The 26,946-nt window shown below is 50.2% G+C and overlaps 1 protein-coding gene across 1 annotated transcript; it reads right to left on the bottom strand.

Moving 5' to 3' along the window:
- Positions 1–1,262: 1,262 nt before the first annotated feature.
- LOC132588284 (protein flightless-1 homolog) lies at positions 1,263–26,715 on the bottom strand. The gene is made up of 11 exons (XM_060260646.1): positions 26,628–26,715; positions 21,787–21,872; positions 17,889–18,050; positions 14,922–15,025; positions 14,661–14,836; positions 12,564–12,721; positions 10,987–11,071; positions 7,469–7,616; positions 5,089–5,222; positions 2,476–2,688; positions 1,263–1,505 (listed from the first exon to the last, which is right to left on the bottom strand). Exons 2-11 carry the CDS (start codon positions 21,813–21,815, stop codon positions 1,263–1,265), a joined length of 1,452 nt encoding a protein of 483 aa, XP_060116629.1. The 5' UTR covers positions 21,816–21,872; positions 26,628–26,715.
- Positions 26,716–26,946: the final 231 nt, after the last annotated feature.

Raw genomic sequence — 26,946 nt, 5'->3', positions numbered from 1 at the left:
CTCAGTGGCAGAGCATCTGCTTGGTAAGCAGAAGGTCCCAGGTTCAATCCCCGGCATCTCCAACTAAAAAGGGTCCAGGCAAGTAGGCGTGAAAAACCTCAGCTTGAGACCCTGGAGAGCCGCTGCCAGTCTGAGTAGACAAGACTGACTTGGATGGACCAAGGGTCTGATTCAGTATAAGGCAGCCTCGTATGTTCATATATATGAGAATTGAAACCCATTCTAAAGTGGGACAGTGGCTCAGTGGTAGAGCATCAGCTTGGTAAGCAGAAGGTCCCAGGTTCAATCCCCGGCATCTCCAACTAAAAAGGGTCTAGGCAAATAGGCGTGAAAAACCTCAGCTTGAGACCCTGGAGAGCCGCTGCCAGTCTGAGTAGACAAGACTGACTATGATGGACCATGAGGGTCTGATTCAATAGAAGGCAGCTTCATATGTTCATATGTGTAAGGGGAGGGATGGTGGCTCAGTGGCAGAGCATCTGCTTGGTAAGCAGAAGGTCCCAGGTTCAATCCCCGGCATCTTCAACTAAAAAGGGTCCGGGCAAACAGGCGTGAAAAACCTCAGCTTGAGACCCTGGAGAGCCTCTACCAGTCTGAGTAGACAAGACTGGCTCTGATGGACCATGAGGGTCTGATTCAGTATAAAGCAGCTTCAAAATAAAACAGGTGTCCTGACACAAGTGCCACACAAATACATCAACGCCTGTGTCTCTCTTCCCTGTCGTTCTCTGCTCTGTACCAAACTTTCACCCATACATTTCATATGGCCCTGTAGGGCCTCTAAAGAAAAGGCTGCCATTTTGGGCCAAATAGGGGCCTGGCTTTTATCACACCAATTGATTAAAATTTATATATCTTGTGTTACAAGCACATCATGACAAACTGCAAGAATTTGAACCCAGGGCTCTTTGGGAAGATACTGAAGCGATGCGAAAGTGAATGCGGCCATTAAATTGTGGGCAGGGGGAAAAAGCTGTTTCTAGCGTGTGCGTTTCTTTCTGTGCTGATTAAAATGCAACCTGAGCAACTAAGTAAAACTTGAGTTGAAAGGCCTGCGAACTGAAATAGATAAATCAACTAAAAGTTGAGTTGATTAATCTATTCAAGTCAGCAACCCTTAACAAATACTATCCTATGCAAATGTTTTTTTTGTTTACATCAGCCTTCTCTGTTTTCCACTCCTAAATCTGCAGGATTGGCTCTTTAAAGTTAAGTGACCAGTGCGGGTTCTGAGGAGTCCACACAGAAACTGAGGACCAGCGTCACCCCAATACGAAGAATCCTCCAGATGTCAGAAAGACATCCCTCCACAGGTGGGCCTTTACCTGACTGAATTCGTCGCTCTCGTCCCCCATCTCCTCCCGGATGCTCCGGCACTCGGCTCCTAGGTAGTTCCGTAAGTTGACAGCATGTATGGCCGCGCAGGCCTTCTTGTCAAGTGTGGCCTCCTGGCCGATCCAGTAGTAGATCTCCCAGTTCAAGGAACCATTATCGTCTAGCAATGTCTGTAAAGAAGCCAGGCTTGGGGTTAAAAGCATTTCTCTCTGTCCAGGTCTGATTGGCTAGTAACTGCAAAGTCATGGACCTGACAGTGCAACAACGCCCCTCCCTGGTCCCAGTTGACAGCACAGAGCTACCAATGAGAAGTTAACAAGTCAGGGCACCATAGAGGTCAGGGGTAGAGAGGCTCTGTTACTGGGCTCATATATGGCAGCATTCAACCCAAAGGAGACCACCAATGGCAGCCATGTTTAATTCTTGTATTTCCACCCCCCCCCCCGATGTGGTGGACTGGGAAATTTGGATTCAGCTCTGAAGTTCCATTTGTTTAGATACGTCTATCGCACTTTTCTCATTAGCGGCTTAAAACCCAGTTCTCCATTTTATCCTGATAACAACGCTGTGAGGTAGGTTAGGCCAAGGGAGAGCGACTGGACCCAAGGTCCCTCAGCGAGCAACCAAGGCTGAGTGGGGATTGGAACCTGGGTCTCCAAAATCCTAGCCCAAAACTCCAACCACTATGCTAGACACCCTGTGATTGGCTACATCAGGGGTGTGTGGCCTAATAGGCAAAGGAGGTCCTGCTAGAATTCCTTACAGGGCTCTTCGCACAGGGCCTGCTGTAAGCTCCAGGAGGATTGGCTACATCAGGGGTGTGTGGCCTAATAGGCAAAGGAGGTCCTGCTAGAATTCCTTACAGGGCTCTTCTCACAGGGCCTACCGTAAGCTCCAGGAGGATTGGCTACATCGGGAGGGTGTGGCCTAATATGCAGAGGAGCCCCTGCTGGAAAAAGAGCCCTCGTTGTGAGGCTAAAATGGAACAGCTGTACAAAGACAAAGAGACTAAGGAAAGTCCCTGGTTCAGAGTTCCCCCCACCCATGAATTCAAGAGTCTTCTTGCGGTTGAAAAACGTTCACCTTCTGCCAGCCCGCCCAGGCTGACAGCATCAGCCATTGCCGAAGCCTCCCATTTACCTTCAGCACAATGTAGCAATCGGCCTCGTAGAACTTCCCGTGGAAAGCCTCGTCCACCATGACGGGCACGAAGTTCTCGATCTGCCAGACGGAGACGCCCGGCAGTTGCCCCACGTCCTCGGTGAAGAACTCGGAGTAGTTGAGCTGCGGCTTCTCGAGGCTCTGGTCCCAACGGCGGGTTTTCAGGTCAGTGTACTTCAAATCCCCGTTCTCCTAGTGGGTGAGAGGGGCAGAGGTCAGCACCAGAGCGATGCCACACGTGGGGGAAAGGACCTGCTGTCTTAGCAGCACTCTCCTTTCTGCTTCGCACAGATCTTGTGCACGAGAATTCACAGTTCACACACTCCACCTGGCCCAATGAAGCTCACCCTGTGAAGACCCCGCTAGTGGACCTCCTGAGGGCACCTGAGTTTTGGCCACTGTGTGACACAGGGGGTTGGACTGGAGGGGCCACTGGCCTGATCCAATATGGCTTTTCTTATGTTCTTCTGTGACACAGAGTGTTGGACTGGAGGGGCCACTGGCCTGATCCAACATGGCTTCTCTTATGTTCTTCTGTGACACAGAGTGTTGGACTGGAGGGGCCACTGGCCTGATCCAACAGGGCTTCTCTTATGTTCTTATGTGACACAGGGTGTTGGACTGGATGGGCCACTGGCCTGATCCAACATGGCTTTTCTTATGTTCTTCTGTGACACAGAGTGTTGGACTGGATGGGCCACTGGCCTGATCCAACAGGGCTTCTCTTATGTTCTTAAGTGACAGAGAGTGTTGGACTGGAGGGACCACTGGCCTGATCCAACAGGGCTTCTCTTATGTTCTTAAGTGACAGAGAGTGTTGGACTGGAGGGGCCACTGGCCTGATCCAACAGGGCTTCTCTTATGTTCTTATGTGACACAGAGTGTTGGACTGGATGGGCCATTGGCCTGATCCAACAGGGCTTCTCTTATGTACTTATGTGACACAGAGTGTTGGACTGGAGGGGCCATTGGCCTGATCCAACAGGGCTTCTCTTATGTTCTTATGTGACACAGAGTGTTGGACTGGAGGGGCCACTGGCCTGATCCAACAGGGCTTCTCTTATGTTGTTTTATCTGGGGCAGTGAGGCTCTGTCTTCTTGTGTTGTGGGGAGGGGCACAGTGGGAGGGGTTTTGGAGTTCTGGCCCTGCTGGTGGACCTCCTGATGGCACCTGGGTTTGGATCACTGAGTAACAGAACGCTGGACTAAACGGGCCATTGGCCTCATCCAACATGGCTTCTCTTTATGTTCTTATGTTTGGGGCAGTGATGGTCTGTATTCTTGGTGCTTGGGGGGCAAAGGTGGGAGGGCTTCTGGAGTTATGGCCCACTGGTGGACCTCCTGATGGTATCTGGGCTTTGGCCACTGCATGACACAGAGTGTTGGACTGGAGAGGCCATTGGCCTGATCCAACATGGCTTCTCTTATGTTCTTATGTGACACAGAGTGTTGGACTGGATGGGCCATTGGCCTGATCCAACAGGGCTTCTCTTATGTACTTATGTGACACAGAGTGTTGGACTGGAGGGGCCATTGGCCTGATCCAACAGGGCTTCTCTAATTTTCTTATGTGACACAGAGTGTTGGACTGGATGGGCCATTGGCCTGATCCAACAGGGCTTCTCTTATGTTCTTATGTGACACAGAGTGTTGGACTGGAGGGGCCACTGGCCTGATCCAACAGGGCTTCTCTTATGTTGTTTTATCTGGGGCAGTGAGGCTCTGTCTTCTTGTGTTGTGGGGAGGGGCACAGTGGGAGGGGTTTTGGAGTTCTGGCCCTGCTGGTGGACCTCCTGATGGCACCTGGGTTTGGATCACTGAGTAACAGAACGCTGGACTAAACGGGCCATTGGCCTCATCCAACATGGCTTCTCTTTATGTTCTTATGTTTGGGGCAGTGATGGTCTGTATTCTTGGTGCTTGGGGGGCAAAGGTGGGAGGGCTTCTGGAGTTATGGCCCACTGGTGGACCTCCTGATGGTATCTGGGCTTTGGCCACTGCATGACACAGAGTGTTGGACTGGAGAGGCCATTGGCCTGATCCAACATGGCTTCTCTTATGTTCTTATGTGACACAGAGTGTTGGACTGGAGGGGCCACTGGCCTGATCCAACATGGCTTCTCTTATGTTCTTATGTGACACAGAGTGATGGACTGGAGGGGCCATTGGCCTGATCCAACAGGGCTTCTCTTATGTTCTTATGTGACACAGAGTGTTGGACTGGAGGGGCCACTGGCCTGATCCAACATGGCTTCTCTTATGTTCTTCTGTGACACAGAGTGTTGGACTGGAGGGGCCACTGGCCTGATCCAACATGGCTTCTCCTATATTCTTATGTGACACAGAGTGTTGGACTGGCTGGGCCATTGGCCTGATCCAACAGGGCTTCTCTTATGTTCTTGTGTGACACAGTGTGATGGACTGGATAGGCCATTGGCCTGGTCCAACATGGCTTCTTTTATTATGACACCATTTCCAAAGGTCCCCAAGGTCCTGCCCCTGCCGTGAAAGGCCTTCAGCTCGCTGCGTGGTCTTCTCGCTTCCTGCACTGTCCTGAGCCACTGCCCCTGACACTCCCCATGGGATTCTTACCTCCATCTTCTTGTTTTTCTCCTGCGCCACGTCTGACATGCCCTTCAGCACCTGTTTCGCCTGGTCGTCCTGCGTGGAATCTTTGCGCCGACGCAGGCGCATCTTCCGAGCCAGGGGATCCTTTGGGCTGCTCCCTGAAAACAGGATTTGGGGAGAAATTTTTTTAAGAGAACGCTTATGGACCAAAACTCAAAATGGGGACTTACAGGGTACACTTGAGCTAGATTTGGGAGGTGACCAAAACTTTCAGGCGTGTCAAACTCGTTTGTTATGAGGGCCAGATCCGAAATCAACGAGACCTTGTCAGGACAGGCCATGGGTGTCATAAAATGTAATGCCAGGTAGCAGAGTTACAAACTTAAAAGGACATAGACAAACACAATTAAAGATTTTTTAAAAAAACACTAGCACTCATTGGTCTTAAAGATGCTTTCTTTGTATCTCTCCCATGGGATCCAGGAAACTGGGCAAAGGAAGCGCTGGCTAGCCGTTCCTTCCTTCTCCAGGAGACCAGGAGGGGGAGGAGCCTCAGCCAATAGAAGGAAGAGAGGTTTGACTCAGTAGCTCTGCTGTGCGATTGAGAGAGCCTGGCAAAGCAAGCTATCCCCTCCCACCCTTCCTCCTCAAGGGAGGAGCCTCAGCCGATGGAGAACATAGAGGCTTTGCTCTGTAGGTCGTGTGCAACTGAGCAAGCCTGGCAAAGCAAGCTTTGTTGTAGAAGAAAGCAAGAGAGAGAGAAGGAAGCAGATGACATCCAGTTGCCCAAGGGCCTGATAGGAGCCCTCGGGGGCCTAGTTCAGCCCCCGGGCCGCATATTTGACACCCCTGTTCTAGACTGTGAAAGCTTCTGGAGGAAATTGGGAGGAGTAATCACCATCCCCTACTCTCAAAAATCCAGCGCTAATATCCCAGCTTTCCCCCCTTTGAACTGAGCATTGGAATTACAGAGTTTGTGGTTCTTCAAGTAGAAAAGAGCAAGAGTCCCTAAAGAGTAACAAAATTCTGAACATCAGCGGTGATTCAGGAACGCTCCTCTCCTGCCACAAATGCTGTGCGACTTCAAGGCACTCGTGGACTCTTGAGCTTTTCTACTGCTACAGACAGACTAAGATGGCAACCCGTCTTGATCTCTCTCTCTGTGGTCTTCCGTAGGGACAGAAAATACCGCAGAAGACAAACGCAGTGTCATGGGTACTGGGGACCCTGCAAAAGAAGCCGAGCCTGCAGAAGAAACTGTGCCCCTGCCACCTGCACCAGTGCCCCTGCCTCCTGCTGGAGAAGATCCAAGCCCCCCTGCCTCGCCCTCTCGGGTGGCTCGTGTGCGTGACCGCCTTCGTCAGGACCTCAGGGATCGGAGGAGGGCGGCACGCTCACGAGCAAGACGCTCCCTGAGCCCTGAGTTTTGACAGGATTCTGGTCCTTCTAGGAGTGAGGATGCTTGAGTCTCAGCAGGATCCTGGCTGCCTCTCTGAGCCAGCAATTAGCCCAAATGGGCAACAGACAGCAGAGGGCTATATAGCTGTGGGCTTTGGGAGGAGGCTTTGTGGAAGCAACTAGTCACTTACCTGACGTTCTAGCATCCACTTTGGCTTTTGACTTTGACTTCTGGACCCCCTGACTTCGGCTTTGACTTCTGGACCCCCTGACTTCGGCTTCTGAACCTCTGACCTGCGATACCTGGACTGTGATTCGGTTTTGGTGCCTTGGACCCTCTTTGCTCACCAGCTACAGACCTTGGACTGCCCCTGGACTTTGCCTGACCCGGCCCCAGCCCGTGACACGCAAGTCCTTTCTAGTTTGATGATTTTGGAGAATGAGAACCAGGAATTCAACCGCTGCCCTCTCAAAAGCCTGCATTATTGCTCTTTATAGAAAAACTGAACATCCGGTATAGGATTTTTGTTGGGTGGCTGTGGGCCAGACGCTCGTTATCAGCCTGACCGACCTCGTAGAGTTGCTGTTGTAATTGCACAACAGAGGAGAGGAGCATGATGCCGTCCACCACTTTGAGAATCTCACTGGGAGAGCAGCAGACTATAAAATACCTCCCTAACTATCCTTCCAGGTCCACAGGCTCTTACGAATTGTCGTCTCTCCAAGGAGGCTGTCTGTTGCATCTCTGTGTGAGTTCCTGGTCTAAGCTGGCCTCTTTCCAAACAGAGGCAACCCAGGAGGGAAGGAATCCTTCAGAGCTATGCGATTTGCAGTCTAAAAGCGGTGGGGTTGTTTTGGAGATTTAAGCGGGAAGCAGACCCCCCAATAGCACCTTAGCTATCAGCGTTGGGGGAAACCACTGTAAAACCAACGGCAACTGGGATTTCCCTAAGAGGGGAAGCCCACACAAATGGTGGACGACAAGTTGAATCCCTTCCGAGCTCACCTGCACCGGCAGCTGCCACAGTAGCCGGAGAGGCCCCAGCCAACCGGAGCTGGTTCTGCAGGGAGAAGTCGATGTTGTACCACTCAGAGGTTCGGTCCACAGGTTTGGGGGGCATCACCAGGCTGGGGTTCTCGCGGACGTCCAGGATCTACAAGGGAGGAGAGCAGGGAGAGATGCCAAAAAGTCAGATCTAGAGAGGAGAAGGCGACAAGAGTCTGGTAGTGTAATCGGTTTTATTTGTTCTTTGCCATTTTATTTGCGAAGTGGTTTTAGGAAGGTGAGCCCTCTGTTATTGGCCTTTCCTTCCCCCCTCCCCTTAGATTGCATTGGAATCTAAGGTTCATCAGTGGCTATTCGCCACAGTGTATTGTTGGAACTCTCTGTCTGGGGCAAGTGATGCTCTGTCTTCTTGGTGCTTGGAGGGGGCACAGTGGGAGGGCTTCTAGTAGTCCTGGCCCCACTGATGGACCTCCTGATGGAACTTCAGATTTTTTTGGCCTCTGTGTGACACAGAGGGTTGGACTGGAGGAGCCATTGGCCTGATCCAACATGGCTTCTCTTATGTTCTTATGTCTGGGGCAGTGATGCTCTGTATTCTTGGTGCTTGGGGGGGGGCAGCAGTGGGAGGGTTTCTAGTGTCCTGGCCCCACTGATGGACCTCCTGATGGCACCTGGGTTTTTTGGCCACTGTGTGACACAGAGTGTTGGACTGGAGGGGCCATTGGCCTGATCCAACATGGCTTCTCTTATGTTCTTCTGTGACGCAGAGCGTTGGACTGGAGAGGCCATTGGCCTGATCCAACATGGCTCTTATGTTCTTCTGTGACACAGAGTGTTGGACTGGATGGGCCATTGGCCTAATCCAACATGGCCGGCCTGATCCAACATGGCTTCTCTTATGTTCTTATGTGACTCAGAGTGTTGGACTGGATGGGCCATTGGCCTGATCCAACATGGCTTCTCTTATGTGACTCAGAGTGTTGGACTGGAGGGGCCATTGGCCTGATCCAACATGGCTTCTCTTATGTTCTTCTGTGACACAGAGTGTTGGACTCGATGGGCCATTGGCCTGATCCAACATGGCTGGCCTGATCCAACATGGCTTCTCTTATGTTCTTATGTGACTCAGAGTGTTGGACTGGATGGGCCATTGGCCTGATCCAACATGGCTTCTCTTATGTGACACAGAGTGTTGGACTGGATGGGCCATTGGCCTGATCCAACATGGCTTCTCTTATGTTCTTGTGTGACTCAGAGTGTTGGACTAGAAGGGCCATTGGCCTGATCCAACAGGGCTTCTCTTATGTGACACAGAGTGTTGGACTGGATGGGCCACTGGCCTGATCCAACATGGCTTCTCTTATGTTCTTGTGTGACTCAGAGTGTTGGACTAGAAGGGCCATTGGCCTGATCCAACAGGGCTTCTCTTATGTGACACAGAGTGTTGGACTGGATGGGCCACTGGCCTGATCCAACATGGCTTCTCTTATGTTCTTGTGTGACTCAGAGTGTTGGACTAGAAGGGCCATTGGCCTGATCCAACAGGGCTTCTCTTATGTGACACAGAGTGTTGGACTGGATGGGCCACTGGCCTGATCCAACATGGCTTCTCTTATGTTCTTGTGTGACTCAGAGTGTTGGACTAGAAGGGCCATTGGCCTGATCCAACATGGCTTCTCTTATGCTCTTATGCATTTGGGTTGGGAGCCATTCGTGGGAAGGGCGGGATATAAATCCCAAATAAATAAATAAAAAATAAATAAATAAATTTGAATTGGGGATGGTCCGCCCATTGCTCAGGCCTCTTCCTCTCCCCTCTCTCAATAGCTGGGTCTGTGACATCAGAGTCTTCTCTTTTCCCTTGTTGGAAGATTCCAGGGACTTCAAGGAGGGAGGGTGTAGAAGAAGTTCTTCCTCCATGGCAGGGGGTAGTATTCAAAGTATTTTGCGAGGGTAGTGTTTGATTAAGGAGCCCTGTGGCGCAGAGTGGTAAAGCTGCAGTCCTGCAGTCTGAACTCTCTGCTCACGACCTGAGTTCGATCCCGGCGGAAGCTGGGTTCAGGTAGCTGGCTCAAGGTTGACTCAACCTTCCATCCTTCTGAGGTCGGTAAAATGAGTCCCCAGCTTGCTGGGGGGAAAGCGTAGATGACCAGGGAAGGCAATGGCAAACTAACCCATAAAAAGTCTGTCGTGAAAACGTCGTGAAAGCAGCGTCACCCCAGAGTTGGAAACGACTGGTGCTTGCACAGGGGACTACCTTTACCTTTTTATGATTAAGTTAACCTCATATTCCAGAATATTCCCCCCAAAAGGTTTTTCTTTCTTTTGTACAGAATGATATACATATGAATTGTTCTGGCCCTTTCCTTTCCTCTCCTCCCTTAGTTTGTATGCAAACCTGGAATTGTTTCCCCTCTCTTGTTGGCAGATTGCCTTTGAGGAACACCGAAAGCTACTGGAAAAAAACTGAAAGGACTCTTCGGGAAACTGTCTGTCTACCAACGTATAGCACCATTATGTTTTTATGTTTTTTAAAGGTTTTAATGGATGTACGTGTTTCTGATGTCATTTTAGAAGAGGAAGATGATATTTGGATTTATATCCCACCCTCCAGTCCGAATCTCTGAGCAGCTCACAATCTCCTTTATCTTCCTTCCCCACCACAGACACCCTGCGAGGTGGGTGGAGCTAAGAGAGCTCTGACAGCAGCTGCCCTTTCAAGGACAACTCCTGCGATAGCTATGGCTAATCCAAAGCCATTCCAGCAGCTGCAAGTGGAGGACTGGGGAATCAAACCCAGTTCTCCCAGATAGGGGTTTATGCACTTAACCACTGCACCAAACTGGCTCAAACTGACAGGTTCTAAATAAAAAAAAAATTAAAGCAAGCTGCACCAAACTGGCTCAAACTGATAGGTTCTAAATAAAAAAAAATTAAAGCAAGCTGTTTCCATCCCACACTGGTTGTTTGTTTATTTATTTATAATGGCCATAGACCAGCAAACAAGTAATAAAAGTCCAATTCATAACCACTGTTTGTTCTAGCACCTAACCTCCCCCTTTAATACGTTTGCGCTTAAAATTTCTATTTCTTTTAAAGAGTCTGTTGTGTTTCCTATGAAGCTGTACCTGGATCGAGGCAGACTGCCTCCGTGGGTTCGAGAAACATCACATTTATGTAAGCTTATGCGATAGGTTTGCTTTAAGTTCCTCAACTGAAACCCAGCCGGGTCCAGAATGATGCTGCCCCCCCACAAGTAAATGGTTTTGTCCAGGGGCGGAATTCTAGCAGGAGCTCCTTTGCGTATTAGACCACACCCCCTGATGTACCCAATCCTCCAAGAGCTCACAAGGCTCTTTTTTGTAAGCTCTTGGAGGATTGGCTACATCAGGGAGGTGTGGCCTAATACGCAAAGGAGCTCCTGCTAGAATTCCACCCCTGGTTTTGTCCTCCCCAATCCCGATGAACAAGAAACCAAATTCTCTCTCCCTGCTCCCGTTCTGTTCCAAAAACCTCACCTCAATATCCGTCAGAAAGTGCACGGCTTCAGGCAGGGTGACTAGCCGGTTCTTGTTTAAAACCAACTTCCGTAGCTTAGCGCACCTGGAAGGGGAAAGAAGGCCCAGTAAACACACACGAAGGTCGGAAGCTCCCTCAGCCCGAGGCAGTCTACCTGTCCCTCCAAGCTTGGGACTGTCTGCTCTGACAGGTTCAGGAAGAGAAAGGCCTGTTTGAACGCCTGCCGTGCAGGATTCTTTAACTGCAAAGAAATATCGTCTGGAAAACAGCCCTGGTCTCTCAAAACGTCAGCGCTAAAACCGGCCACGTAGCATCTAAGAAGGGAAAGGTGTGCATGAAAACAGGGCAACCGTGGCACAAGTTGGAAGATGGCCCTGTTCGTGCTGCAGTATGAGACCAATGGAGTGGGCTCGTTGCAGATAGCGTGACGCCAACGCTTTATTTCGCTTTCACACTGGACGGTCTTGCAAATTCCAGTCTATAGAATGTTTATCAGTTATGAAATCGCAGGGCTTTTAGGAACAGTCATTTCTGCCATGCAGAAAAAGCCCTAGAGCAGAGGTGGCCAAACTGGCTTAACATAAGAGCCACACAGAATAAATGTCAGATGTTTGAGAGCTGCAAGACATGAACAACAGAGGTGAGGAAGGAAGGAAGGAAGGAAGGAAGGAAGGAAGGAAGGAAGGAAGGAAGGAAGGAAGGAAGGAAGGAAGGAAGGAAGGAAGGAAGGAAGGAAGGAAGGGCCATCTATTTGTTTAAAACCAACTTGATTTAAAACATTCTGGATCCTCCCTCTGAGCCAAACTGCTCACGAAGCAGCTAATATTCAACAGCAAGAACAAAAAAAATTGAAATGTTCAGAATAAAAATCAAAGGAGAGCATTTAAAAATTATGAATTTGATGAGTAACATCTGGAACAGAACGAAGAGGGAGGGAGGGAGATAGATGAGAGAGGGAAGGAGAGGTGGAAAGAAAGCAAACTTTATCTTTAAATGCCTTCCCCAAGCTGCCAGCTGACTTGGCTTGGAAGTGATTCCAAGAGAGAACTGCCTTCTCCAAGCCGGCCAAGGGCGCAGTGGAGGCTTTGAGACCCACACAATATGTGTGGAAGAGCCACGGGGGGCTCCTGAGCCACAGTTTGGCCATCTGTGCCCTAGAAGTATTTTCCATCTCATCAGGTGGAAAATGTAAGTTGCTAATGTTTTAATGCTGATTTTATAATTGTAACTGTATCTACTATGTATGGTTTATTGTATATTATATTCATATGTTGTGAGCCGCCCTGAGCCTGCCCTGGCGGGGAGGGCGGGATACAAATAAAGTATTATTAGGTGTCACCCAGTTCTCTTATATAAGTCCTTGCTTTGCTTCAAAGGAGCTGGATGTAGTTCCTAGACGGTGTGCCACCAAACGGGGTTGGTTTGGGTCTCAAAGCAAGTCCCTCATCTCCAGGCACTGCTCTGAGCGGAGGGCAAAGGGCCGAATCCTGCATCTGAGTCCCGTCAGACGAGGTTCCCACTCCAGCCGCTTTGGACCTGGGGAATCTGGGGAAGGAGGGCGGGGCCTGCCACATACCGACAGAGGCTTTCTGGGATGAGTTCAAGGTTGTTGTTCGCGGCCATGAATTCTTCCAGGTTAGCCAGCTTCCCAATGCCTGAGGGAATGCCGTCGAAATCCAGCTTGTTGGAATTCAGGTAGAGCCTCTTGAGCTTGGTCAGCTTGCAAATAGCTGACTGGGGAGAGGGAAAAGACAAAAAGAAAAATCAGCAGGTGGAAGAGGAAGACAGGCCGAGAGCAGGACTTTATTTGTAGCAGGAGCTCCTTTGCATATTAGGCCACACCCCCTGATGTAGCCAATCCTCCAGGGGCTTACAGGGTTCTTCTTACAGGGCTTAGTGTAAGCTCCAGGAGGATTGGCTACATCAGGGGGGTGGGGCCTAATATGCAGAGGAGTTCCTGCTACAAAAAAAGCCGTGGCTGAGACCACATGGCTAGTACCACTTCCCACCCGAAGTGATAACTTTTGCAACGTCTGGAAGGAAAACTTTCTCCAGTAGAACACGGCACTTGAGCCCGAAAGATTCTACAAACCCTAATGACTTTTGCAACTGTTTAAATAACTGTATTAAATTTAATTTTTTTTAATTCCACCCAAAGTTTTAAATTCTGTTTTAAAGTTTTAAAATACCTCTTTAAAATTCTCACCCAAAGATAACTGCTGCAACTGTTTTCAATTACTGGTTTTATTGATTGTATGTGTACCTTTCGTTGTACATTGGCCGGGCTTAGGTAATTCAATAATAATAATAATAATAATGCTATCTGAAGCAGAGATTCAGAGCTTAATGAACAGGCAAATTTTTCAGACAATAGTGCACACACCCCAGCATCCACTTCCTCTATGTAAGCTCACAGCACACTCTCCACACTTCTCCCCATTGCTGGCTGAAGCCCCCCACCCCTTGCTGCTTCAAGCTCCACCCTGGCAGCAAAAAGTCCCACCCTTCACTTCTCAATCTCTGCCTCTTTCCATCACAAATGCACCCAATCGGCCCATGAGTCAATAAACCTTGAAAAACCTGGGTCAACACCTGGGTTTTTGGCCGCTGCGTGACACAGAGTGTTAGACTGGATGGGCCACTGGCCTGTTCCAATACGGCTTCTCTTATATCCATACTTGTTGGGGGGCAGTGATGTTCTGTGTTCTTGGTGCTTGGATGGCAAGGATGGGATCCAGCATGGCTTCTTTTATGTTCTTATGTCTGGGGCAGTGGGACAGAGGTCTTCTTGGTGCTTGGTGGGGGCAACAGTGGGAGGGTTTCTGGAGTTCTGGCCTCACTGATGGACCTCCTGATGGCACCTGGATTTTGGTCACTGAGTGTTACAGAGTGTTAGACTGGCTGAGCCATTGGCCTAATCCAACATGGCTTCTCTTATATTCCAGTTTGGTGTAGTGGTTAAGTAAGCGGACTCTTATCTGGGAGATCTCCCACTCCTCCACTTGCAGCTGCTGGAATGGCCTTGGGTCAGCCGTAGCTCTGGCAGGAGTTGTCCTTGAAAGGGCAGCGCTGTGAGAGTCCTCTCAGCCCCACCCACCTCACAGGGTGCCTGCTGTGGGGGAGGAAGATAAAGGAGATTGTGAGCCGCTCTGGGACTCTGAGATTCGGAGTGGAGGGTGGTATATAAATACAATATCATCATCTTCTTATATCTGGAGCAGTGTTGCTCTGGTTTTTTTGTGCTTTTTTGGGGGGGTGCGGAATAGTGTGAGGGCATCTGGAGTTCCGCCCCACTGGTGGAACTCCTGATGGCCCCTGGGTTTTGGCGACTGTGTGTCACAGAACGTCAGACTGGATGGGCCATTGGCCTGATTGAACACAGCTTCTCTTCTGTTCTTATGTAGAAAGATCCAACTAGTCAGCTGTGTAGGTCTGAAGTAGTAGAACAAAATAGGGGTCACGTCGCACCTTTAAGACCAACGTAGTTTCATTCAGAACGTAAGCTTTTGTGTGCTCTCTAAGCACACTTCATCAGACGAGGAATAGAGAGCACACGAAAGCTTACGTTCTGAATAAAATTACGATGGTCTTCAAGGTGCGACGTGACCCCTATTTTGTTCTCCTGTTCTTATGTCGATGAGAATGTCGATCATGTGGGGAGGGCGGCACCTACCGGCAGAGAGGTGAGCTGGTTTCGCGAGAAGTTGAGGGTCTCCAGCCGTGTCCACTGGTCGATGCAGAGGGAAAGCTCAGAGATCTGGTTGCTGCTCAGGTTGAGACGCCGCAGGTTGGACAAGGTGTAGAGACACTCGGGGACGCGGGACAAGTCGTTACAGGAGAGGTCCACGTCTGGGCACAGAAAAGGAAGACGGTCACACAGGCAGATCGCGATCCGCGGACAGCAGCGTTTGACTGCACACGACGGAACTCATACCGGTTAGGTTGACCAACCCTTCCAGGCTGGTGGGCAGGTTGCTCTGAGTCCGTTGCGTGTTCCGGAGGTGGAGAGTCTGCAAGGCGATCATCGCTGGAAGTTGTCTTGGGTTCGAAAGAGGGAAGAAACGGTAGCGAGGGGGAAAAAAGGAACAGAGAAGGCCACTGATGGTCCGTCAACAAGCAAAAAAGATTTCCAGGTGAAGGAAAGATCGCTTTGAGTTCTGCCGCTTGCAATGGCCAGACGCTGATGTTGCCGGCGGGCAGAGAGGTGGTCTGGTAGTCACCCCCCTCACCTCTAGCACCCTAGACAATTGCCTAGCTGACGCTACCAGAGAACTGCCTGTAGATTTTGCAAGGATTTGCATGATTTATTTCATTCTGATAAACCATCTTGCTGGCTGTAATTCTGGCCCCTCATTCAAAAATCTGTACCGAGGTGGCCAAACTGTGGCTCGCACGTATTGTGTGGCTCTCGAAGCCCCCTCCAGCTCCTATCGGTCAGCTTGGAGAAGGCATCTCTCTCTTTAAATCATTTATCCAAGCCAAGCCAGCAGGCAGATTGGAGAAAGCACTTAAAGTTAAAGTTGCTTTCTTTCTCCCTCTACCTTTCCATCTATTTTCCTTCCTTTCTTCCTTCCATCATGCAGCTCTCAAACATCTGACATTTATTTTATGTGGCTCTAATGTTAAGCAAGTTTGGCCACCCCTGGTCTGTACTAACTATTGCTCAGTTTTTAAAATAATACTTCTTAACTGGCTGCTTTGGTTTTACGTTGTTGCTTAGGATTTGCATCAGTTTAAAAGAGGCAGGAAATCATTCCGATTTCTGTAGGGAGGGGAGGTTGCATGCCTTTAGAGAACATGGCTAAAATGTATGTTCTGACTTACGACAATCCTATGAATTAACGTCCTCCAAAACGTTCTATAATTAACAGCCTTGTCCTGGTCTTACAAACCGAAGTCCACGGCTTCCTTTATTGAGTCAATCCCTCCCATGCTGGGTCTTTCCTCTTTTCCTGCCGCTTTCAACTTTTGTACTCTTTATCAATAAATTAAGGAACCTGGAAAGGCGCCGGGTTCAAATTCCCCACTCTGCTGTGGAAGCTTGCCAGGTGACCCGGGGCCAGTCACACACACTTACCCACCTCACAGGGTCATTGTGAGGCTCAAATGGAGGGGCTAGGAGATCCAGGTTCAAATCTTCACTCTGCCATGGAAGTTAGAATGGATAAAAGGAAGTTCTTCACCCAAAGGGTGATTAACATGTGGAATTCACTGCCACAGGAGGTGGTGGTGGCTACAAGCATAGCTTCAAGAGGGGATTGGATAAGCATCTGGAGGAGAGGCCCATCAGTGGCTATTAGCCACAGCTTGTCGTTGGAACTCTCTGTCTGGGACAGTGATGCTCTGTATTCTTGGTGTTTAGGGGGGCACAGTGGGAGGGCTTCTAGTGTCCTGGCCCCACTGGTGGACCTCCTGATGGCACCAGGGTTTTTGGCTACTGTGTGACACAGAATGTTGGACTGGGTGGGCCATTGGCCTGATCCGACATGGCTACTCTTATGTTCTTATGTCTGGGGCAGTGATGCTCTGTATTCTTGGTGCTTGGGGGGGGACAGAGTGGGAGGGCTTCTAGTGTCCAGTCCCCACTGATGGACCTCCTGATGGCACCTGGTGTTTTTGGCCACTATGTCCAGAGTGTTGGACTGGATGGGCCATTGGCCTGATCCAACATGGCTTCTCTTATATTCTTATGTCTGGGGCAGTGATGCTCTGTATTCTTGGTGCTTGTGGGGGGCACAGTGGGAGGGCTTCTAGTGTCCTGGCCCCACTGGTGGACCTCCTGATGGCACCAGGGTTTTTGGCTACTGTGTGACACAGAGTGTTGGACTGGAGGGGCCATTGGCCTGATCCAACATGGCTTCTCTTATGTTCTCACTAGGTGACCCTGGGCCAGTCACACTCTCTCCGCCTAGCCTTCCTTGCAGGATTGTAGTGAGAATAAAACAAAAGGAAAAGAGCCAGGAGATTCTGGTTCAAATCTCTGCTTTGCAACAGAAATCTCGCTGGGTGATCCTGGGCCAGTCACCCCCACCCCTCGGCCTAACCTAGATGAAGACGACTGCAGATTTGTAACTCGCACTTCCCTCTGACTCAGAGCGGCTCACAATCTCCTTTACCTTCCTCCTCCACAACAAGACAACAACAACCCTGTGAGTCGGTGGGGCTGAGAGAGCTCTGACTGAAGCTGCCCTTTCAAGGACAACTCCTGCAAAAGCTATGGCTGACCCAAGGCCATTCCAGCAGGTGCAAGTGGAGGAGTGGGGAATCAAACCCGGTTCTCCCAGATAAGAGAGCTCTGGCTGACCCAAGGCCATTCCAGCAGGTGCAAGCAGAGGAGTGGGGAATCAAACCCGGTTCTCCCAGATAAGAGAGCTCTGGCTGACCCAAGGCTATTCCAGCAGTTGCAAGGGGAGGAGTGGGGAATCAAACCCAGTTCTCCCAGATAAGAGAGCTCTGGCTGACCCAAGGCCATTCCAGCAGCTGCAAAGGGAGGAGTGGGGAATCAAACCCAGTTCTCCCAGGTAAGAGAGCTGTGGCTGACCCAAGGCCATTCCAGCAGGTGCAAGTGGAGGAGTGGGGAATCAAACCCGGTTCTCCCAGATAAGAGAGCTCTGGCTGACCCAAGGCCATTCCAGCAGCTGCAAGTGGAGGAGTGGGGAATCAAACCCGGTTCTCCCAGATAAGAGTCCGCACACTTAACCACTACACCAAACTGGCCTACATTGCAGGGTTGCTGTACTGATAATATGGAGAAGAAAAGGGGGGATATAAATGACTTAAATAAATTTCCAGCACCGGAACAGAGAACCACAGGCTGACTGAATTCTGCACACCCTGCCAATTCCCTCGCTCCAAATACCCAATCGCAGGTGAGCCTCACCTGCCCCTTCCCTCCCTTTACCTGAGCTGAGCGTGCATGAGAGGGTTATTGTCCAGGATCAAGGTCTGCAGGTGTACCAGGCGCCGCATCTGGGGGGGAAGGCTCTCCAGCTTGTTGTCGCTCAGGTCCAGGTACAACAGGTCAGTCAGGTTGATAAACAGCTGGTTGGGGATGCTGTCAATGCTGCAGGGTGGAAGAGAAGGGGGGGGGGAATGACTAGACAGACAGGTAACACCCTCCTTCACAGCTGGGCAGGTCCTGGCTCCAGCAAGTTATGCGCCAGCTCGAGGGTGGGGACGGGTAAGGAGCAAGAGATGCTGCAGAAGGTGGAACTGCAGTTTCCGGCAGAACAGGTACATGTGGGAAAACAGATGCACAGGCCTGATCCTCACCAGAAAGCTTCCCCCCCCTGCCAAACCAACTTTTACGATCTTCCCCAAATGTCTGCCATTGTGTTCACTTATTTAATTTTTTTTAAATGTGTATCTCGCCCTATCCCGCAAGGGGGCTCAGGGCAGCTTAATTCCAGATGCTTGAAGTGATTCAGCCACACACAGCCCACAGGGCCTTCTCGGCCTTGGCCCCCAAATTCCGGAACTCCCTCGGCAGCCCAGTTCACGTACGGCCTTTAGTGGCAGTGTGATGGGCAGCGTCGCCTTAGCTCTGCCCAGGGCTTCTTTTGAGAGCCAGTTTGAAGTGGTTAAGTGTGCAGACTCTTATCTGGGAGAGCCGGGTTTGATCCCCCACTCCTCCACTTGCAGCTGCTGGAATGGCCTTGGGTCAGCCAGAGCTCTCTTATCTGGGAGAACCGGGTTTGATTCCCCACTCCTCCACTTGCAGCGGCTGGAATGGCCTTGGGTCAGCCAGAGCTCTCTTATCTGGGAGAACCGGGTTTGATTCCCCACTCCTCCACTTGCAGCTGCTGGAATGGCCTTGGGTCAGCCAGAGCTCTGGCAGAGGTTGTCCTTGAAAGGGCAGCTGCTGGGAGAGCCCTCTCAGCCCCACCCACCTCACAGGGTGTCTGTTGAGGGGGAGGAAGGGAAAGGAGATTGTGAGCCGCTCTGAGACTCTTCGGAGTGGAGGGCGGGATATAAATCCAATATCTTCATCTACCTCACAGGGTGCCTGTTGTGGGGGAGGAAGGTAAAGGAGATTATGAGCCACTCTGAGACTCTTCGGAGTGGCGGGTGGGATATAAATCCAAAATCTTCATCTACCTCACAGGGTGTCTGTTGAGGGGGAGGAAGGGAAAGGAGATTGTGAGCCGCTCTGAGACTCTTCGGAGTGGAGGGCGGGATATAAATCCAATATCTTCATCTACCTCACAGGGTGTCTGTTGTGGGGGAGGAAGGGAAAGGAGATTGTGAGCCGCTCTGAGACTCTTCGGAGTGGAGGGCGGGATATAAATCCAATATCTTCATCTACCTCACAGGGTGTCTGTTGTGGGGGGGGGAAGGGAAAGGAGATTGTGAGCCGCTCTGAGACTCTTCGGAGTGGAGGGCGGGATATAAATCCAATATCATCTTCTTCTTTGTAGCAGGAACACCCTTGCATATTAGACCACACCCCTCTTATGTAGCCAATCCTCCTGGAGCTTCCAGTAGGCCCTGTACTAAGAGCCCTCTAAGCTGTTGGAGGATTGGCTACATCAGGGGGTGTGGCCTAATATGCAAAGGAGTTCCTGCTACAAAAAAAGCCCTGGCTTTGCCTCTTGCACTCCCCCATCCTTCCGCCTCAGGCCTCGGATCACAGGGGAAGGGAGCACGAACCTCCTGCACCTCTCAGATGAGTCCTCACCAATGAATACTAGAGAGGTCAGGCCAGTGCATGCTGATTGGCTGCCCTGGGGGCCCTTTCACAGATGACTGGGCAGGGACAGATAACCCCAATCTACAAGATGAACCCTGATTCAAATATGGCGAGATCTCAGTGGCTACCAGCCATAGTGACTATAGGGAGCTTCCATGTTCAGAGGCAGTCAACCTCTGGATCCCAGAGCCAGAAGGCAACCTCTGGGGAAGGCCTCAGCCTCTCTGCCCTGCTGTGGGCCCTCCCTCCAGAGGAACTGGCTGGCTGCTGTGTGAGACAGGAGGCTGGACTAGATGGACCTTTACTGGTCTGATCCAGCAAGGCTCTTTTGATATTTTTATCATGGGAAGACCTTGTCCTCTCTGCCCTGTGGTTGGCTCACCAGAAGGACTGACTGGCCACTGTGTGAGATGGGATGCTGGGCTAGATGGACCCTCCCTGGTCTGATCCAGCAGGGCTCTTCTGGTGTTCCTATCAGGGGAAGTCCTCGGACTCTCTGCCCTGTTGTTGCCCTCCAGAGGAACTGGTTGACCACTGTGTGAGACAGGAGGCTGGACTAAATGGACCTTTACTGGTCTGATCCAGCAGGGCTCTTCTGATGTTCTTCTCAGGGGAAAGCCTCGGAGGCCGCCAGTTGTGTGTGAGTTGAAGCCAGTGTGTGAGACAGGAGGCTGGACTAGATGGACCCCCATTGGTCTGATCCAGCAGGGCTCTTCTGGTGTTCTTCTGGTGTTCTTCTAAGGGGAAGGCCTTAGCCACTCTGCCCTGTTGTTGACCCTCCAGAGGAACTGGCTGGCCCCTGTGTGAGAAAGGATTCTGGACTAAATGGACCTTTCCTCTCTCCACTGTTCTTGACCTGCCAGAGGAACTGGTTGAAGCCAGTGTGTGAGACAGGATGCTGGACTAGATGGACCCTCACTGGTCTGATCCAGCTGAGCTCTTCTGAGATTCTTACGTTACCTGCTCTCAGTTGGGAGATTGGGGGTGGAGCCTCCACAAGGTAGGATTTAGGGAAAGACCTCAGCATATTACAATGCCCAAGAGTACACCCTCCAAAGAAGCCATTTTCTCTAGGGGACCTCATTGCTGTCATCTGGAGATCTGCTGTAATTCCAGGAGAACTCAAGGCCCCACCTGGAGTTCAGCAACCCTAGGAAGTGGCCTTAAGTAAAGCCACTCTGCTTCAACACCCCCCCCCCCGATCTTACTGGGCCTATTCTACAGGGCTGTTGTAAGGAGTAAAAGTGTGAGCCCTGAAGATGGAAAGCGAAACAATCCTCGCTTGTTGACACACCCGTTTTGCAGACCAAAGGAGGGCATACTTTCGGTGAGGCCCCCAGGTTGTTCTAAAGTATTTATTTCTTACTTTTGCATTCATAAAATCATAGAGTTGGAGGGGACCTCCAGGGTCATCTAGTCCAACCCCCTGCACAATGCAGGAAACTCACAAACACCTCCCCCTAAATTCACAAGATCTTCATTGCTGTCAGATGGCTATCTAGCCTCTGTTGAAAAACCTCCAAGGAAGGAGAGCCCACCACCTCCCGAGGAAGCCTGTTCCACTGAGGAACTGCTCTAAACTCACAAATCCCTCCCCCTAAATTCACAGGATCTTCATTGCTGTCAGATGGCCATCTAGCCTCTGTTGAAAAACCTCCAAGGAAGGAGAGCCCACCACCTCCTGAGGAAGCCTGTTCCACTGAGGAACTGCTCTAACGGTCAGGAAGTTCTTCCTAATGTTGAGTTGGAAACTCCTTTGCTTTAATTTCAACCCGTTGGTTCTGGTCCTACCTTATGGGGCCACAGAAAGCAGTTCTGCACCATCCTCTATAGGACAGCCCTTCAAGTACTTGAAGATGGTGATTAGATCACCTCTCAGCCGCCTCCTCTCCAGGATAAACATGCCCAGCTCCTTCAACCTTTCCTCATAGGACTTGGTCTCCAGACCCCTCACCATCTTCATTGCCCTCCTCTGGACCCGGTCCAGCTTGTCTATATCCTTCTTAAAATGCGGTGCCCAAAACTGAACACAATACTCCAGGTGAAGTCTTACCCGAGCAAAGTGATACCATCCTCTATGCAGAAAAAAACCCAGATTTTGCTAACTCACCTGTTATGTTTCAGGTTCAGCACCAGCATGTTTTTTGCATTCTCTAGCTCTCGGGGACACTCCGTCAACTGGTTGTAGCTCAGATCCTGGGATAAAAAGAGGAAGGAGTCCTTGGGCGTTAGATCTGTATCCTGCCCCATTCCCTGCCGCCTGGGCTCAGGGCGACTTCCAACCATCAGGCAGACGACAGATTTCCACATTCCACAATTTTAAAATCAACATTATATCAGTCGAAACCCAGAGCAGAATGAAAGCAGCGGCGCAAACCCAAAAGGAGTGCAAATCTGAGCAGCTCGAAGAGCAGCTTTCCTAAGTAAAAACCACTTCACTTGGCAGCAAAACGCAGACTGAGCTGTTGACCAATGGATCTTCCTTCTGGTGCCAACACTGAGAAAATTGGCCTTCTGCTTTTGGCACACTTTGTTTTCATAAATAAGGAAATATTAAACAAGGCCTTAGCCACAGGAAGAAGAGGAAGAAGAGGAAGAAGAGGAAGAAGAGGAAGAAGAGGAAGAGGAAGAAGAAGAAGAAGAAGAAGACTGCAGATTTATACCCCGTCCTTCTCTCTGAATCAGAGTCTCAGAGCGGCTTACAATCTCCTATATCTCCTTCCCCCACAACAGACACCCTGTGAGGTGGGTGGGCTGAGAAGAAGAGGAAGAAGACTGCAGATTTATACCCCGCCCTTCTCTCTGAATCAGAGACTCAGAGCGGCTTACAATCTCCTATATCTCCTTCCCCCACAACAGACACCCTGTGAGGTGGGTGGGCTGAGAAGAAGAGGAAGAAGACTGCAGATTTATACCCCGCCCTTCTCTCTGAATCAGAGACTCAGAGCGGCTTACAATCTCCTATATCTCCTTCCCCCACAACAGACACCCTGTGAGGTGGGTGGGCTGAGAAGAAGAGGAAGAAGACTGCAGATTTATACCCCGTCCTTCTCTCTGAATCAGAGTCTCAGAGCGGCTTACAATCTCCTATATCTCCTTCCCCCACAACAGACACCCTGTGAGGTGGGTGAGGCTGAGAGAGCTCTCCCAGAAGCTGCCCTTTCAAGGACGACTCTTGCAAGAGCTATGGCTGACCCAAGGCCATTCCAGCAGCCACAAGTGGAGAAGTGGGGAATCAAATCTGGTTCTCCCAGTTAAGAGTCCTCATATTTAACCGCTACACCAACAGGGGGCCCCATAGAGGTGGAGGCATTTCCTGAGAACTTTGCTTGCTTATTTAGTAGATACAATAAAGGTTTTTTATAACGCCTTCTTTGGCTCAGTCAGAAAGAGACTGCTATAATACACTGTTGTTTTCAAGCCAAATGCTAGGCATCGCTCGCCCAATGGAACCACCTTTAAGGTGGCCAAACTGGTAGTCAGTTGGAGCCGGTTTTATCTAGGGCTGTATTTGACTCATTTCGGGTTTTTTAATGTCCTAACTGGAGATTTTAAGTTGTGGTCTTTTATGTTTTTCTAGCAGCCCCGTGGCACAGAGTGGTAAAGCTGCAATACTGCAGTCCGAGCTCTCTGCTCACAACCTGAGTTCGATCCCAATGGAAAGTGGGTTCAGGTCGCTGGCTCGAGGTTGACTCAGCCTTCCATCCTTCCGAGGTCAGTAAAATGAGTACCCAGCTTGCTGGGGGGAAAGTGTAGAGGACTGGGGAAGGCAATGGCAAATCACCCCATTAAAAGGCTGCCATAAAAATGCCGCGATGCGACGTCATCCCAGAGTTGGAAACAACTGGTGCTTGCACAGGGGACTACCTTTACCTTTTTTTTTTTTAAATGTGCTTCTTATAATCATAGTTTCATCTATGCCATAAGCCACCCTGAGTCTCTACAAGGTAGAAAATCAGCTAATAAATGCTTTAATAATAAACTAGAACCAAGCGTTGCTAAAACTAGATGCTCACCCTCGAGTATGGGGTTTTTACCTCCGTATAGGGCTGAATATCTCACCTGCCTAAATGGCCCCTTGGCAACGCAGAGCATATTAGCTAACTAGGTTCAATGTGCTACCATCTGCGATACTTCTCAGAAGATTCCATAAAACTCCCTATGCTAACAGACTGTGGTCTAGTGCATGTCCAGAGATGGAAACTTTAGAACATGTGTCATAGAATCATAAGAGTTGGAAGGGATCTCCAGGGTCATCTAGTTCAACCCCCTGCACAATGCAGGAAACTCACAACCCCCTCCCCCTAAATTCACAGGATCCTCATGGCTGTCAGATGGCCATCTAGCCTCTGTTTAAAAACCTCCAAGGAAGGAGAGCCCACCACCTCCCATGGAGGAAGCTTATTCCACTGAGGAACCGCTCTAAACTCACAACCCCCTCCCCCTAAATTCACAGAATCTTCATCGCTGTCAGATGGCCGTCCAGCCTCTGTTGAAAAACCTCCAAGGAAGAAGAGCCCACCACCTCCCAAGGAGGAAGCCTGTTCCACTGAGGAACTGCTCTAAACTCACAAACCCCTCCCCCTAAATTCACCGCTGTCAGATGGCCATCCAGCCTCTGTTTAAAAACCTCCAAGGAAGGAGAGCCCACCACCTCCAAAGGAGGAAGCCTGTTCCACTGAGGAACCGCTCTAAACTCACAAACCCCTCCCCCTAAATTCACAGGATCCTCATTGCTGTCAGATGGCCATCTAGCCTCTGTTTAAAAACCTCCAAGGAAGGAGAGCCCCCACCTCCTGAGGAGGAAGCCTGTTCCACTGAGGAACCGCTCTAAATTCACAAACACCTCCCCCTAAATTCACAGGATCCTCATTGCTGTCAGATGGCCATCTAGCCTCTGTTTAAAAACCTCCAAGGAAGGAGAGCCCCCACCTCCCAAGGAGGAAGCCTGTTCCACTGAGGAACCGCTCTAAACTCACAACCCCCTCCCCCTAAATTCACAGGATCTTCATCGCTGTCAGATGGCCATCTAGCCTCTGTTTAAAAACCTCCAAGGAAGGAGAGCCCACCACCTCCCAAGGAGGAAGCCTGTTCCACTGAGGAACCGCTCTAAACTCACAACCCCCTCCCCCTAAATTCACAGGATCTTCATCGCTGTCAGATGGCCACCTAGCCTCTTTTTAAAGACCTCCAAGGAAGGAGAGCCCACCACCTCCCGAGGAAGCCTGTTCCACTGAGGAACCGCTCTAAACTCACAACCCCCTCCCCCTAAATTCACAGGATCTTCATTGCTGTCAGATGGTCATCTAGCCTCTGTTTGAAAACCTCCAAGGAAGGAGAGCCCACCACTTCCCGAGGAGGAAGCCTGTTCCACTGAGAAACCGCTCTAAACTCACAAACACCTCCCCCTAAATTCACAGGACCTTCATTGCTGTCAGATGGCCATCTAGCCTCTGTTTATAAACCTCCAAGGAAGGAGAGCCCACCACCTCCCATGGAGGAAGCATGTTCCACTGAGGAACCGCTCTAAACTCACAAATCCCTCCCCCTAAATTCACAGGATCTTCATCGCTGTCAGATGGCCATCCAGCCTCTGTTTAGAAACCTCAAGGAAGGAGAGCCCACCACCTCCCAAGGAGGAAGCCTGTTCCACTGAGGAATCGCTCTAACAGTCAGGAACTTCTTCCTAATGTGGAGCCGGAAATGTTGTTCCTAAACTGTACCTTTTATTCTGACCCACGTTCCATACTCATTGACCCCTGTGTCTGAGTGAGCAAATCGCTAAACCCTGACAAATGTAAAATTGTCTTCTTGCTGTCAACTTGGAAACCAATTGGCAAATGAAACTGTGGCAAAATTTTTGCATTTAGCATCTGGGCGGCGCTTAATGTATTTGTAAACGGCCATTTGATGGACAGATGCGTTCCTTGCTATGTTGGATATCACGCCAATAAAGGTTATCGACTGATAAACTAGAACTCGTTTGCACTGAAAGCAACAACGGCAGGGGTGTCAAACATCCAGTTCAGGGGCCGAATCAGACCCCCAAATGGCTCCTATCAGGCCCCCGAGCAACTGGCTGTCATCTGCTTCCTTTTCCCTATATCTTGCTTCCTTCTGCATCACAGCTCGCTTTGCCAGGCTTGCTCAATTGCGCTACACAGGAACTACATAGCAAAACCTCCACTGACTGAGGCTCCACCCTCGGGGAGGAAGGAACAGCTCGCTTTGCCAGGCTCTCTCAGCTGCACAGCAGAACTACTGAGCCAAGCCTCACTTCCTTCTATTGGCTGAGGCTCCCTCCCCCAGGGGAAGGAAGGAAAGAGCCAGTCCCCTGGATCCCATAGGAGAAATACAAAGAAAGCATCTTTAAGACCCATGAGTGCTAATGTTTAAAGCATGTTTTAAGTTTTTAAAAAATATATATTTGTGTTCTTTATAAAATTTATCTCTGCGCTACCTAACCTTAAATAGGTACATACATGGCCCGGCCCGACAACGTCTCATTTATGTCAGATCCGGCCCTCCTAACAAATGCCTTCGACAGCTCTGAACAAAGGGATATCACACACCAAGACTGGGCCTCCTTTCTTCTGCCATTGCTATATTTTTCACTAGAACCTCTTCAGTCCTCTGAGGATCTTTAGATCTACAAATTAGGCTCCGGGCTTATCAGGGTGAGAATACAAAAGATCTTTGTTTAGCAGCAATTATCCCTGGCCCCGTTACAGGTTCAAGGTTTGACCGGCCCAGTTTTTATGCAAGAATGTGCGCTAAGGATCTCTGCGCTATGTCTGCTCTGAAACACACACCTGCGCTTCGAAAGGTCACAATTTCCTTTCTGAGCCGCCCTACCTCTCCTACTCGGCAAGAAGTCTACCAGAAAAAAGAACCGGTAAAATCGTTTGCCGCCATGGAGAAAACCAACCATGGAGAAAAGCAAAAACATACCAACACAGAGAGATCGTCCAGCTGGAAGATGTCGTCGGGAACGCCAGAGTTCTTCAAGCAATTGGCTCGGGCGACGATGGCCTAGAGGAGGGAGTGAGAGATGATGTCATGGAGAGGTGGGCCGTAGCTCAGCGGCAGAACATCTGCTTTGCTTGCGGAAGGTCCCAAGTTCAATCCCCGGCCTCTCCAGGTGAAGGGAGAGGTGATTTGGAAAAAAAAATTCCACCTGAGGCTTTGGAAAGCCGCTGCCGGTCAGAGTAGACAATACCAGACTTGATAAGGCATTCTCACTTAAGAATGGGCTGTGAGTCAATGGTAG

The sequence above is a fragment of the Heteronotia binoei genome, chromosome 20, assembly GCF_032191835.1.
Source record: "Heteronotia binoei isolate CCM8104 ecotype False Entrance Well chromosome 20, APGP_CSIRO_Hbin_v1, whole genome shotgun sequence".
Lineage (NCBI taxonomy): Eukaryota > Metazoa > Chordata > Lepidosauria > Squamata > Gekkonidae > Heteronotia > Heteronotia binoei.
Note: the sequence above shows the minus strand (reverse complement) of the source record. Positions and strands in the feature narration are given on the sequence as shown.

Bases quoted from the DNA above. Each gene is read 5' to 3' on its own strand.
- LOC132588284 (XM_060260646.1), bottom strand. From the start codon at position 21,815: ATGCTGGTGCTGAACCTGAAACATAACAG. The intron at 18,051-21,786 runs GTGAGTTAGCAA...TCCACCCTGCAG, and splicing joins CTGAACCTGAAACATAACAG to CATTGACAGCATCCCCAACC. The intron at 12,722-14,660 runs GTAGGTGCCGCC...CCCTCTCCCCAG, and splicing joins ACCAGCTCACCTCTCTGCCG to TCAGCTATTTGCAAGCTGAC.